Consider the following 11006-nt stretch of genomic DNA (forward strand, 5'->3'; position numbering starts at 1 on the left):
GGTGAGAACAACTGGTGCGTCAGTGCCAAGCCATGTTTCTGTTAAAAGAATACTGTCAATATTATTGTCTAAAATCAGGTCATTTATAATAAAAGTTTTATTTAAAAGAGAGCGCACGTTCAGCACAGCCAAGTTAATGTTCGTGCCGAACGTGCGCTCATCACCCGAGCGATGTATAGAAGTGGGGTGCAGGATGTTATAATCACGAGGTTTGCTGTGTGGACGGGGTGCTCTGTACCTTATGATGGTCTCTATCGGGAATGTTTCTGGTAAGAGTGTTGGTGTGTTAATGGCATATACTATAAATATTTTTTTTACACTTTTTTTATTACTTCTTTTATAGCATAATATACCACAAATTGACTTTTAAAGATATTACAGAATGCCATGTAACAAAAAAAATTCACACTTTTGTTGTCAAATACAAACAACACCACGCTTCCACGCTGTCCATGTACAAACATGTGCTTGTAAGACTTTGACTCAATGGCATAAATCTTTCATTCATTAAACATTCATAATGAAACATGACGATCTGACACAGATTGAAACACATTTTATTTCAGACAAGTTGGAACATATAAAGAGGTAATGAGTTTGGACAAAAGATGACAAAAAAATGCATGAATAAGTAATTGGCATATTGTCCACAAAAAAATATTTTCTGAATGGTGTTAACCTGGAGCTTCATGAAAAGTTTGTTTTGAACAAAAGCTGCAGTGCAGAAAGTAACAGATTTCCTCAAAAGCATAGTTAAAATAACCGAATGTGAAATAATGTAAAATACAAAATTCTTAAAATCATGTGTTAGACTGTCTGTGATACTGAAACACCTCTGAGGTAGCAGTTAGTGGTTAAAAATTGTTTGACTTCTGCCATACTGTTTCACCCATTTATTTTACTCTTAAAGTCTGGTGTAGTAGTCATAGTTAACCACTTAGTAGCACTGTTGTGACACAAGAAAAACAATAGCTTTCCTAAAAAATACAACTTGTACCATACGCTTGACAATGCGGCTTGAAACTGGAAGACTCTGACACTGTAAAAAAACATTAAACATTTTTAAAAGCATCAGATTTCAGGTTTAAATTAGCTGGAAATGAGCTTTAGTGTAATAGGCTGAATTTCAGTGTCAAACCACATGCAGAGTCAAGTGCTGCCATTTATGTTGTGCGTTTTTCTTTCCCTTTATCCTTACATCCTACAGTATATGAGACCAAAACTGTCTGACAAGACCAATCTTCTCCCAGACAAGCAAACACAACAAAAAACCACCATTAATCACACACACTCTTAACATGCTGCACAGTAAAGAAACGGTGTAAATCTGGCTTCCATCACATACAGCATGTCCCAAAAGCAGTTTAATCATAACCATGAGAGGAAGACCAATGGACAAAAATATGAAAGAGTGACATGGTGTACGTGAGCTGCGGCTGTCAGCTGGACTTGTGAATAGTTTTGTAAAATAAAAAAGAATCATAAAACATTCATAGTGGGTTGTTCTTCAGTCTTTAACTGGCACTTTTTGAGCAGGGACCTTCTCAGCTGATGGCACCTGAGTGTTCAATACCAAATGGCCAGCGATGTTCTCAATTCTTAGTTCACTTATTGCCAGTAAGATAGAGCAGTACAGCGTTAGGGACATCCAAGGTTTCATCTTTTATCAACACAATGTCGTAGGAGTCCAAGTAAGACTGCTTCCTCTCTTCCACCTGAGGGGAAAAAAAACAGATGAGAAGTGTAATAAAATAGTACTTAACATGGCAAAAATTGGGAGTGTACTATTTCTTTAGAGGGTAGATGTGAACATACTTGAGTTCTGACATTTATCTCAGGGCAGCAGGTGTAAATATTATTGTGCAGCAGTTTAAGTACAAAGTGCAAATTAACAAAGGTTATAAGTAAGGTGCAAAAAACAAATATACACAATGCCAGAAATTTAAATCTAAGTGTCATAAATATATGTTGACTGGAGTCACTTTGATGAATATGATGAGCTTTATATTTACCTTGTCATTGAGGAACCCAATCTTGAGGATGTTTTCCATGTCCTGCACCCCATCAGCCATGGTCAGGTCACCCAGAGAGTCTCCCAGCAGCAGCACGTTAGGCCGCGTCCGCAGCTCTTGGAAATGGCCAGTGTTGAGCAGCGCACCTTCCCTTTTATTGTAGATGTGGATCAGCTCTCCTTTGAAAGCCCTCAACACTCCCTGTACCAGCAGATCAAGAGTCAAATTATTTCAATCCCCATTGTGGAGATCAAACCATAATTAGTGGTGTGGCTACTCACAGACTCATCAAAGTCCATGTAGTTGGAGAAGACTTTAACGTTGGGGTGGAAGACTCCGGCCTGGCGAATAACCTCTTCTAGGATGTCTCCTATTCCAGCAGAGAAGATGAGCAGAGGGATGCTGTGCTCATGCAGGTGGTCAAACAAGAGTTGGTAGCCATCCCTGTTAAAAAACATCATGGTGTATAGTATGTCATTAAATGTAATAAAAAAACAAATCATAGTATAGCATGCCATAAAATGTGATAATATAGTATGTCACTGAAAGTGTCAAATAATAGTACATCATAAAGGTGACATTAAAAAATATCACACAAAAGAATGACATATGAAAGTCTTAGTATAGTATGTCACAAAAATGTCAAAAAAGTTTCACAGTAGAGTATGTCAGATTTTTTAAATCATACATCATGTCATAAAAACATCATAAGACAGAGTCCTAGTATGAAATAGATGTTTTGGTCTTTTAAGGGAGCAGGTTCTCTGACCTCAGCATGGCATCAGACTCCCGCACCACCGTGGCCAGCAGGTCTTTCTTAATCTTCTGCTCTACAAGTAGGTCATGAGCTTTAGTCCACCTGTGAGGTACAGATGCAGAACACTTTTATGAGCACATTAAAGTACACAATATCATATTTCTAGTAAAAGATACTTTCGTTAGATACTCACCACTCCACCATGAGGGGCAGCTTTTCTTCTACTGGCCGTGAAGAGTCGATCTCTATGGGGTAGTATGTGTTGAGCAGCTGCTTCAGCTGATGGAGACAGGACAATACTCTACATTTTACTCTATTACATTTAGAGACTATCTTCAATTTACAACTTTTTTGTCCGACTTAAAAAGCATGTCGCTGTGGGAGATAACATATTAATTATAAAGAAATGTATGATTTGTCCGTGGTTATAGCTTGATATTTTCAGATAACTACATACAACCTGTGCCCAAAGCTTCTCTGATATCACTCGTGGTTCTGACACAATATTGTCACAAGATTGACAAGAGTTCAAGTTTTTCTATATCAGTGGTCTTACTAAAAAATCCCACATTGCAAATACAAATATGAACTAAGGAAAACGAAGATTGAGCAGTAGAAAGTCTATAACAACAACTATTCACATTTCTGCATTACTGCCGAATAGCCTTTATGTTTTAATTCTGCACACTGTCCACTAGAGGGCAGACAGAATAAATAGAGTGACAATGAATGAATGAAAAATAAATTATTTTACCAAATGAAATTGAATACTGTTACATGCATTGTATTTGTGATGTCTCCACTGTGGCTCGTGTGTAAATAAAATATATATATATTGGAAATGTACTCAGTGGCTCTTGTACTACCAATAAAAAACTTCCATTAGCACTACAGCCTTATTCCTACCTGTTCTCTGCAGTCAGTGGAAATGAGTTTGCTGTTGTCAAGGATATCTGCAAATAAAATACGCACACAAAATGACAACAACGATTAGCAAAAACTAACATTTGAATGCCTGACAACCTCAAACTACAGCTGACTTGTCAGTGGACTTACTGTGACAGGTAGGGCACCTTTTGCCATTGTATGCAAATCTTGTGAGGGTCATGTCGAAATCTGAGATCACCTGATTGAAAAATAACAATAACATCACATTGTCCACGACAGCATCCATTTTCATTGAGAGTCTCTATGTATAGGACAAATACTAAACATGTGGACACTGAAACCTGTCGTAGACCTGGACATGGTATACCTGCACGGTGTTGGAGCCAGCCTTCACCATGGACTGTAGGATCTCCTGCACCCTCTGGGGGTCCTTCATACACACTGAGGGGTTGGACAACTCTGGAATCTTTGCAATAAAAATATGAACGAGTTACATAACATGTAACACGTGTGGTAAACTCATTGTCCCCTTGAGGCATCAAACAGTCTTCCAGCTGGGTGGATAGTTAGCTCACCGGTCAGGTGCTAGCATCAAGTTAAATACCATACTATTAAGCTTACGTACTCTCTACCCGCACAACATTTGTCATTAGCAAACACTGAAGCTATAGCCATGATAATAATCTGTTTTAGTGTCATTAACTGAGACGGTACGCTAATAAACGTTGGGTAACATTAGCCGGTGGCGAGGCGCTAAGCTAGGTACGTTTAGCTAACCTAGCTAGCTAGCTAGCTAGTATGCAAGTTTGTTGTAGTGTGTTTTTTTTACTTCCTCAAAAAAAAATCGAAAAATATGATTACCATTTTCCTGTAATGGGTTGCCGATCCGTTGCGGTTAATTTGACAACAGACGTATCATCAACTGTCAGCCTCAGTTGGTAGGAAACGTTGATGTTGCAAAGGGGGCGACAGAATCATCTGTTTTGGCAAGAACACTGCTGCTGCCTTCAGGTACTGTCGAAAGTGTCGGGATTGTTTATCTGACAAAAGAAAGCGGGAGACGGTACTTTTTAATGGTTTTGCCAGTGACTGGGGTGTGACTTCTGCCAGAACACATGGATATAAACCCTTTACACAAGCTCGGGTGGCGGTAAAGATAATTACATGGCGTGTATTCTCTAGCTAAAAGCGACGAAACACTTATTTTCGTCCGAGGTTTACACAAATGCGAGCCTATGATAAACACGTAAAGGCAGCACTACGACTTGTATAAGTATAGGTGGGACGGTATGTACTCTTCCCCCAAGAAAACGGCGATGAAAGAAGGTTCCCACTTCGTCTCTCGCTCCTCAAAGGGTATCTCTGCGAAGGGAACAAAAATGGGGCCAGTTCACAATTATACACATATACACCAATCAGTCAAAACATTAAAACCACTGATAGGTGGATTGAATTACATTGATTATGTCGTAAAAATGCAATATTCTGCTGGGAAACCTTGGGTCCTGACATTCGTCTGCCACGTAACACTCCACTCACCCAAACAATGTTGCACATCAAGTCACCTCCCCCATGGGTTGCCAACAAGAGGACATACTGCGGAACTCCTGTGTTCATGCCTTGACAGGTCAAAGCCAGGTTCATTGAATGTATGTTTTTTAAAATGAATTAAACTAAGAAAAAAAAAATTATATTTTAAATCATGTAATTCAATACCACTGATCAGATTAAAGTGTGGTCTACCAACTTTTGTTACAGGAAACCCACTTGAGCATGATGTTTAACTTTGTAACTTTTCATTTTTACAGCTAGGACAGCAGGACAAAGCACTTAACGGTCTTTTTGTAGACACAGGTTACATGAAGACTTTTGGGTAGAAACTCCTTTAACTGGTTAAGTAAAAAAAAAAAAACAATAATACACCATGTGTGCAACCATTTGTCTTACAAAACAACTTTAATTGCAAGTGATGACATTAGCATTTTACATCCAATATAAGGACACAATGTCAGACAATCACATGCAAATTACATAGCTTATTCCACTTAATATTTGCAGTGCTATTTATGTTGGTCATAAAGTGGAAATGAATATAACTTCTGCACTCTGTAACCTTTACGCTGTAATAAGCGCTGCATGGACAGCGGGATCTGAATTTCAGTCACAACATATACGTATAACAGTCCTGTTTGTTTTGCCTTTAAATCTGATTCCTTTTCATCTCATTAGGAGGGTGAGAGGAGACCACACAACAACATAGCAGATCTCTCATATACACCCAGCTGGAAGTGAGGTACAGTAACACAAGGTTTAACAAGACAGAACAAATCTGCAAATAATTAGAACATGGTTTTTTTTTCCAAGGATCAAAACTGGCTGAGCTGCTGGCTAAAACAAAGCATTTCCAAAATACAATCACCTTGTCTGATATGAAACAAAACAAATAAGGTAAGTCAAAGTGCAGTGGCAACTTAAATCCCTATGTTTAGGTAAGACTTAAAGAATTGCATGTCAAAAAGTGCAGCTGTAGAGAAGCTCTGCTCTGCAAACTCAAATCATACACACTCTAGCACTCACATTTATGTATATACATTTTCAATGCATTTTTCTCGAATGAGTGGGAAAACACAAAGCAGCAGACTGCCAAAGTGCAAAAGAAAGAAATGATTGAGCCGTTGCCAGCGATTGGTGCTTACTGCAGTGGCCGGATAGAATGTTTCAATCTTAAGCTAACTCAAAGGAATCATTTTATTACATCTTTTCAACATAACACGTCTCTCATTATTTCATCTCTTCAGAAACCTGACGAAAAATTACTGACTTACATGAGCGACAAAAATTAAATTATGATTAAATATACTCAGTACAACTGTTGAAGGGAAACTGCAATCTAAAAGCAAACTAGTCTACAGGATCTTAAGATCAACAGCCTTTCAGAATTAATTCACATTTAGTCGTTGAGGCTGCACAACAACAAGCAGAGCCATTCTAATAGAGCAATTATGATATAAGTTAGAGTTAAGACATTTGTTCTATTTGCATGAAGAGATTGTCACAGTGTTAAAATGGAATGGGACTTCTTTAAGTGAGTTGGACTGAATGTAGGAATGCCACTATTGGTAATGCCACACAGCCTCTCCAGTACAGGCGTACAATAAAGGAATGTAAAATATCCATATAAATGTTTACATATACAGCTTTATACTATTTATGTACAAACAGATAAACAGCATCTATACCAACATACTTGACAAAAGGATATTCAGTTGTTGGCTGCTATATAACACTCTTATTCACATGTTTACATTCCCCTTATCCCTCCTCAGAGACCACCAGCTGGTCAGCACACATCTGCACACACATTTCATGGCTTTCAACAAATCAGCCATTAACACAACACAGCATGAGAGCCAATGGCACAGAGTTCAGTTTGATGAAATCCAGTATGAGAGCAACACAAGGCCCCCCGCAGCATGTTATGTGTGAGTGGGGGTCGATGAAGATGGCTGCGATGAAATAGATGCTTGCAGTGTAACCTCAAACAGAGCTGTGTAGTTCTTGGATTAAACAGACACCAATTTGCTCAGCACTCTATTTGTGACTGGAGCTGCCGGCGTAAGGTGAGTGTGCGCCGGTGAAGCTGCTGCATTTGCTGCATGCGATCTCGCTGGCGGGCCAGGTTCTGGGGCATGGGGTAGCGCTGGCAGCCATACAGGAAACGGTAAGGGATGCGGACATGGCAGGCAGTGGCTCGACAGCGAGGCTGGGGCATGGGTGGCAGCAGCATCCAGCGTTTCCTCTCAGCACAGTAGCGGTAGGCCTCCTTGCGGTACTGCTTGTCCACATCATCACTGTTCTTCCAGCCTCCGATGATGAAGACATCCTCGTCGAAGTGGCAAATGGCAGCACCCTCAATGCTGGTAACCTCTGGTGGCAGGCTCTCCAGGATCTCATCAGAGATGCGCACACTGATCTTTTGCTTGGCAACCTCATCCCGCACCGTGTAGCTCTTGGGGCAGCAGGAGGCTGTGTGGTAGAAGTTAGTAGAGGCCACAGCCATCTGGAAGATGCAATAGTTGTCAATAAGGGGCAGGGAGTCAACATCTTGCCACTGGCGACTCTCTGTGTCATAGCGAGTGGTCACCGTCTTTAGTCCATCCTCATTATCTGTATCGACAGGTGTGCGTGCTGTGACATACACAAAGCGGTCCTCCACGCTCACTGCTTTCACATCCCGCAGGATTTTGGGAGCAGATTCCAGGTTGTGCCACTTGTCCTGCTCAGGTTCGTATATACTGACATCTTTGAAACCTGGACTGAAGTTTCCATGGCCACCAATGCTGTACAGTATATCCTTAATACAGGTGAGACCAAATGAGTGCTTGCGGGTGGTCAGGTTGCTCACCTGCTCCCAGGTGTTGCGATTAGGATTGTAACGTTCCACTGTCTTAGCAAAGCCTGGTTCCATAGAACCGGCTACGTAGACATGGGACTCTGTGACAGCAATGGCATGGCCATCCAGGTGGTTGTGGATATGCGGCAGGTTGACCCAACGATCCTCGTAAATGAAGTAGCCCACACACTCGCTGAGGTAGTCCCCACCCTCTGACACACCACCTACTACCATGATAACGTCCATGTTCTGGCCAAAGCGAGGCTGAAAGGAGGCCATGTGAGACGACCAGAACTCCATATCAGCTGACTTGAGGTTCTCAAAGCGAATAGCGTGGCCCTCCACTGCCTCTGACACCAGCCGGAGGCAGGCCTCATTGGCAGCCACAAGCCGCTCAGTTTTCACCACCCTGGTCAGGTAGGTGGGCTTGATCTGCGGCAGCCTCAGGAGCCGGAACAGCTCCTCAAAGTAGCGGCTTCGCTCCTCCGGGTTCTTCTGCACCCACTTCACCACAGCCTCAAACAACACCTCCTCAGAGTCCACTGTGATCTCTGCATCGGACAGCCAGTCACGGACCAGGTGAAAGGGCAACGTGTAGAACTCCTCATCCTGGATAACCTTGTGGAAGTTGCGACGGATCATGTCTGCAGCCCGTAAAGCCAGCTGGTCCAAAGTGTACATGTGGGCCAGACTGTGCACAGCCACACAGTTGGTCAGACTCAGCTTCTTCTTGAGAAACTCACCACAGAAATCCTTCAGCTGCAGCAGGAGGAACCTAATATAGAGACAATACAGAAAGGACAGTATAGGATATCAGACAGAATAAGCAGTTCCTGTAACTAGATAATACTGCTTTGTGTCGACTGGTTGGATCAGGCCTGTCTTACTTTCTGCAAGCACAGGACAAAAACAATACCTTTAGAGTAGCCACAGAAGGCCTCATGTTTTGACGATCATAATCACTCGCTCACAAACTGCAATGTTAATGCAAACAGATCTTACCTGTCAGCTAGCTCCAGGACTTCATGTACATTGCAGGTGCTAACGCGTATTTCTCCTGTGTACATATACTGGATGACACTCTCCACTGTATCCGGGTCCGGCCCCAGCTCTGAGCTCCATTCCTTCATCTCTACCCGTCCAGACAAGGACTCGGAAAACTGTCCTCCGAGCAAGGGGGTGAAATAATCGGTGGCAGCAGCCAGGACCGACCTGTGGGCTGAAAACTCACAGCTCTGGACGCTCCCGCTAGCCGCCCCGCTGCTGAAGGCCAGCGTCACGTCGCAGAACAAGCCCTGCTTCCTCTGCTCGTTCTGCCGCCGTGACAGCTCCGAGCAGTGGGAGGACGAGGTGAAGTCCTCGGCCTCTTCCGCGTCCCCGTCTCCGGCAAGAGCGCTGGGTGTGCTAGTGCCGCTGCTACCGCTGCTCCTGGCCGAGTCCTCCGGGTTGGGAGCCGCCGCTGCCATTCTGCTGCCGGCGCTGGAGATGGGCAGTGGTGGGAAATGAAGTAGCGTTAAGCTAGTGGAGGAGAGGAGGCGACATACGCAGCCACACATACACGGAGTCAAAACAGAGAACGACAGTGAAGTGCGTTTCGTATTCGTCGCCTCATATCCGCCACTTAAAGGGGAATATCGCTATTACTCGTTTTTGTAATTAAGTTTGACAGCAAACAAGATTAATTTTAATGTCAAACTAGTAATCGCTATAACACCTAAGAATACTTAAGACACATAATGACGGAATAACCATGCAGGATGACGAATGAAGCCATACTTTTTAAATAGGAAACGACGAATGAGAAAGCAACTTCCGCTCGGTAAACACAGACAGAATCTCTGACATGCGCAGTGGGTGAAAGGCGTAACCGCGTCGCTGACGTCAGTGGCGGTTCCCACTGCTCAGTGCCGTAGAATTCAAGGGCTCTGCCACTGCTGGACTGAGCTTTGCACATAGTAAGAAACTTGCTGTGACACGCATGTAGTTATCTTTGCAGGCCCGGGGACGGTCGAGTCACTCACGCCTGTAATAAATGATTAGCTCCATACCATACCGCCTTGTATGTTCCTATAATGTATAATTACATTGTTTAAAACACTGTTTCTGTGATTTAATGCCTCTGTGGTCTGCCATTTAAAGCCATTAAGTCAGAACATTTTACTTTTAATTTGAATATTCTAATTGAGACAGAAACAGAAGGCAAATCGTGGAAGAGATTTGACTTGTTACAGCAGGAAAAGCACAAGCAGGATTTATAACAATATATATGATTGTGTGATTAGGTAACTGAGTCACTGAGCCAGATGCACAACAGCATGATCCTGCCATAAACACACTACATGGAATGCAAACATGACCATTATGTTACAGCTGTGTTTCACAAATTCAAATGTGTAGAGACATTTACATCTTTGCAGTTTGGTAAAATTGAACACTTTATAAAGCATGTTTGCATTTACCTGAAAACAGCTGGAGTGAGGGGTGTGAGTTCATGGACCACATACAGCCCAATTTGATCTCAGATGGGCCAGACCAATAAAACCATTGCACAATAACCTATATGTACCATCAGCTCCAATATTTTCCATTTTTTTTGGTAACGAATGACAAGTACATTCTGTAGACATTCATCCTTTTACAAAACAGATGAACAGCCTGAGATGTCTCAAGAAAAATAAGTTCAGCATCTGTTTTTCCACATTCAGTCAGCCTACCTCTCACTGTCATTATATGTGCATTCATCCATACATTTCCTGATACAGATTCTTCTGCACTGAAGCTGCTGATTGACAATATTTTGCTCAATGTTCAATATCTTTAAACATGGTCACAGTAAGTGTTTATTGTTATATCAGAAAACTGTAGTCTGGTCAGGGTGGAAAAGCCTCTGAAGCAGAATTTTACATTAAGTATGTAATGCATTGTTTAACTTGCTCCTGAAACCTGGCATCTCTTT

General features: G+C 42.1%; 2 protein-coding genes across 2 annotated transcripts; both read right to left on the reverse strand.

Moving 5' to 3' along the window:
• Nucleotides 1–539: 539 nt before the first annotated feature.
• LOC126405834 (cytosolic 5'-nucleotidase 3-like) lies at nucleotides 540–4680 on the reverse strand. Its single transcript, XM_050069802.1, has 9 exons — nucleotides 4519–4680; nucleotides 4025–4123; nucleotides 3826–3895; nucleotides 3676–3722; nucleotides 2963–3048; nucleotides 2782–2871; nucleotides 2294–2456; nucleotides 2013–2213; nucleotides 540–1715 (listed from the first exon to the last, which is right to left on the reverse strand). The coding sequence occupies exons 1-9, from the start codon at nucleotides 4519–4521 to the stop codon at nucleotides 1605–1607; spliced, it is 870 nt and encodes a 289-aa protein (XP_049925759.1). The 5' UTR covers nucleotides 4522–4680; the 3' UTR covers nucleotides 540–1604.
• A 920-nt stretch (nucleotides 4681–5600) lies between these two features.
• On the reverse strand, nucleotides 5601–9823 carry LOC126405795 (kelch-like protein 11). The gene is made up of 2 exons (XM_050069729.1): nucleotides 9053–9823; nucleotides 5601–8825 (listed from the first exon to the last, which is right to left on the reverse strand). The coding sequence occupies exons 1-2, from the start codon at nucleotides 9604–9606 to the stop codon at nucleotides 7241–7243; spliced, it is 2139 nt and encodes a 712-aa protein (XP_049925686.1). The 5' UTR covers nucleotides 9607–9823; the 3' UTR covers nucleotides 5601–7240.
• Nucleotides 9824–11006: the final 1183 nt, after the last annotated feature.

Source organism: Epinephelus moara, chromosome 18, assembly GCF_006386435.1.
Source record: "Epinephelus moara isolate mb chromosome 18, YSFRI_EMoa_1.0, whole genome shotgun sequence".
In the NCBI taxonomy this organism is placed as follows: domain Eukaryota; kingdom Metazoa; phylum Chordata; class Actinopteri; order Perciformes; family Serranidae; genus Epinephelus; species Epinephelus moara.

Excerpts from the sequence above, each read along its gene's own strand:
- LOC126405834 (XM_050069802.1), bottom strand. Across the intron at positions 3,896-4,024 it reads CTGGCTCCAACACCGTGCAG|GTGATCTCAGATTTCGACAT; the intron begins GTATACCATGTC and ends TTTTTCAATCAG. Across the intron at positions 3,049-3,675 it reads CCACTGACTGCAGAGAACAG|CTGAAGCAGCTGCTCAACAC; the intron begins GTAGGAATAAGG and ends TGTCTCCATCAG.
- LOC126405795 (XM_050069729.1), bottom strand. The coding sequence starts at position 9,606 with ATGTGTGGCTGCGTATGTCGCCTCCTCTCCTCCACTAGCTTAACGCTA. Across the intron at positions 8,826-9,052 it reads GTCCTGGAGCTAGCTGACAG|GTTCCTCCTGCTGCAGCTGA; the intron begins GTAAGATCTGTT and ends TCTCTATATTAG.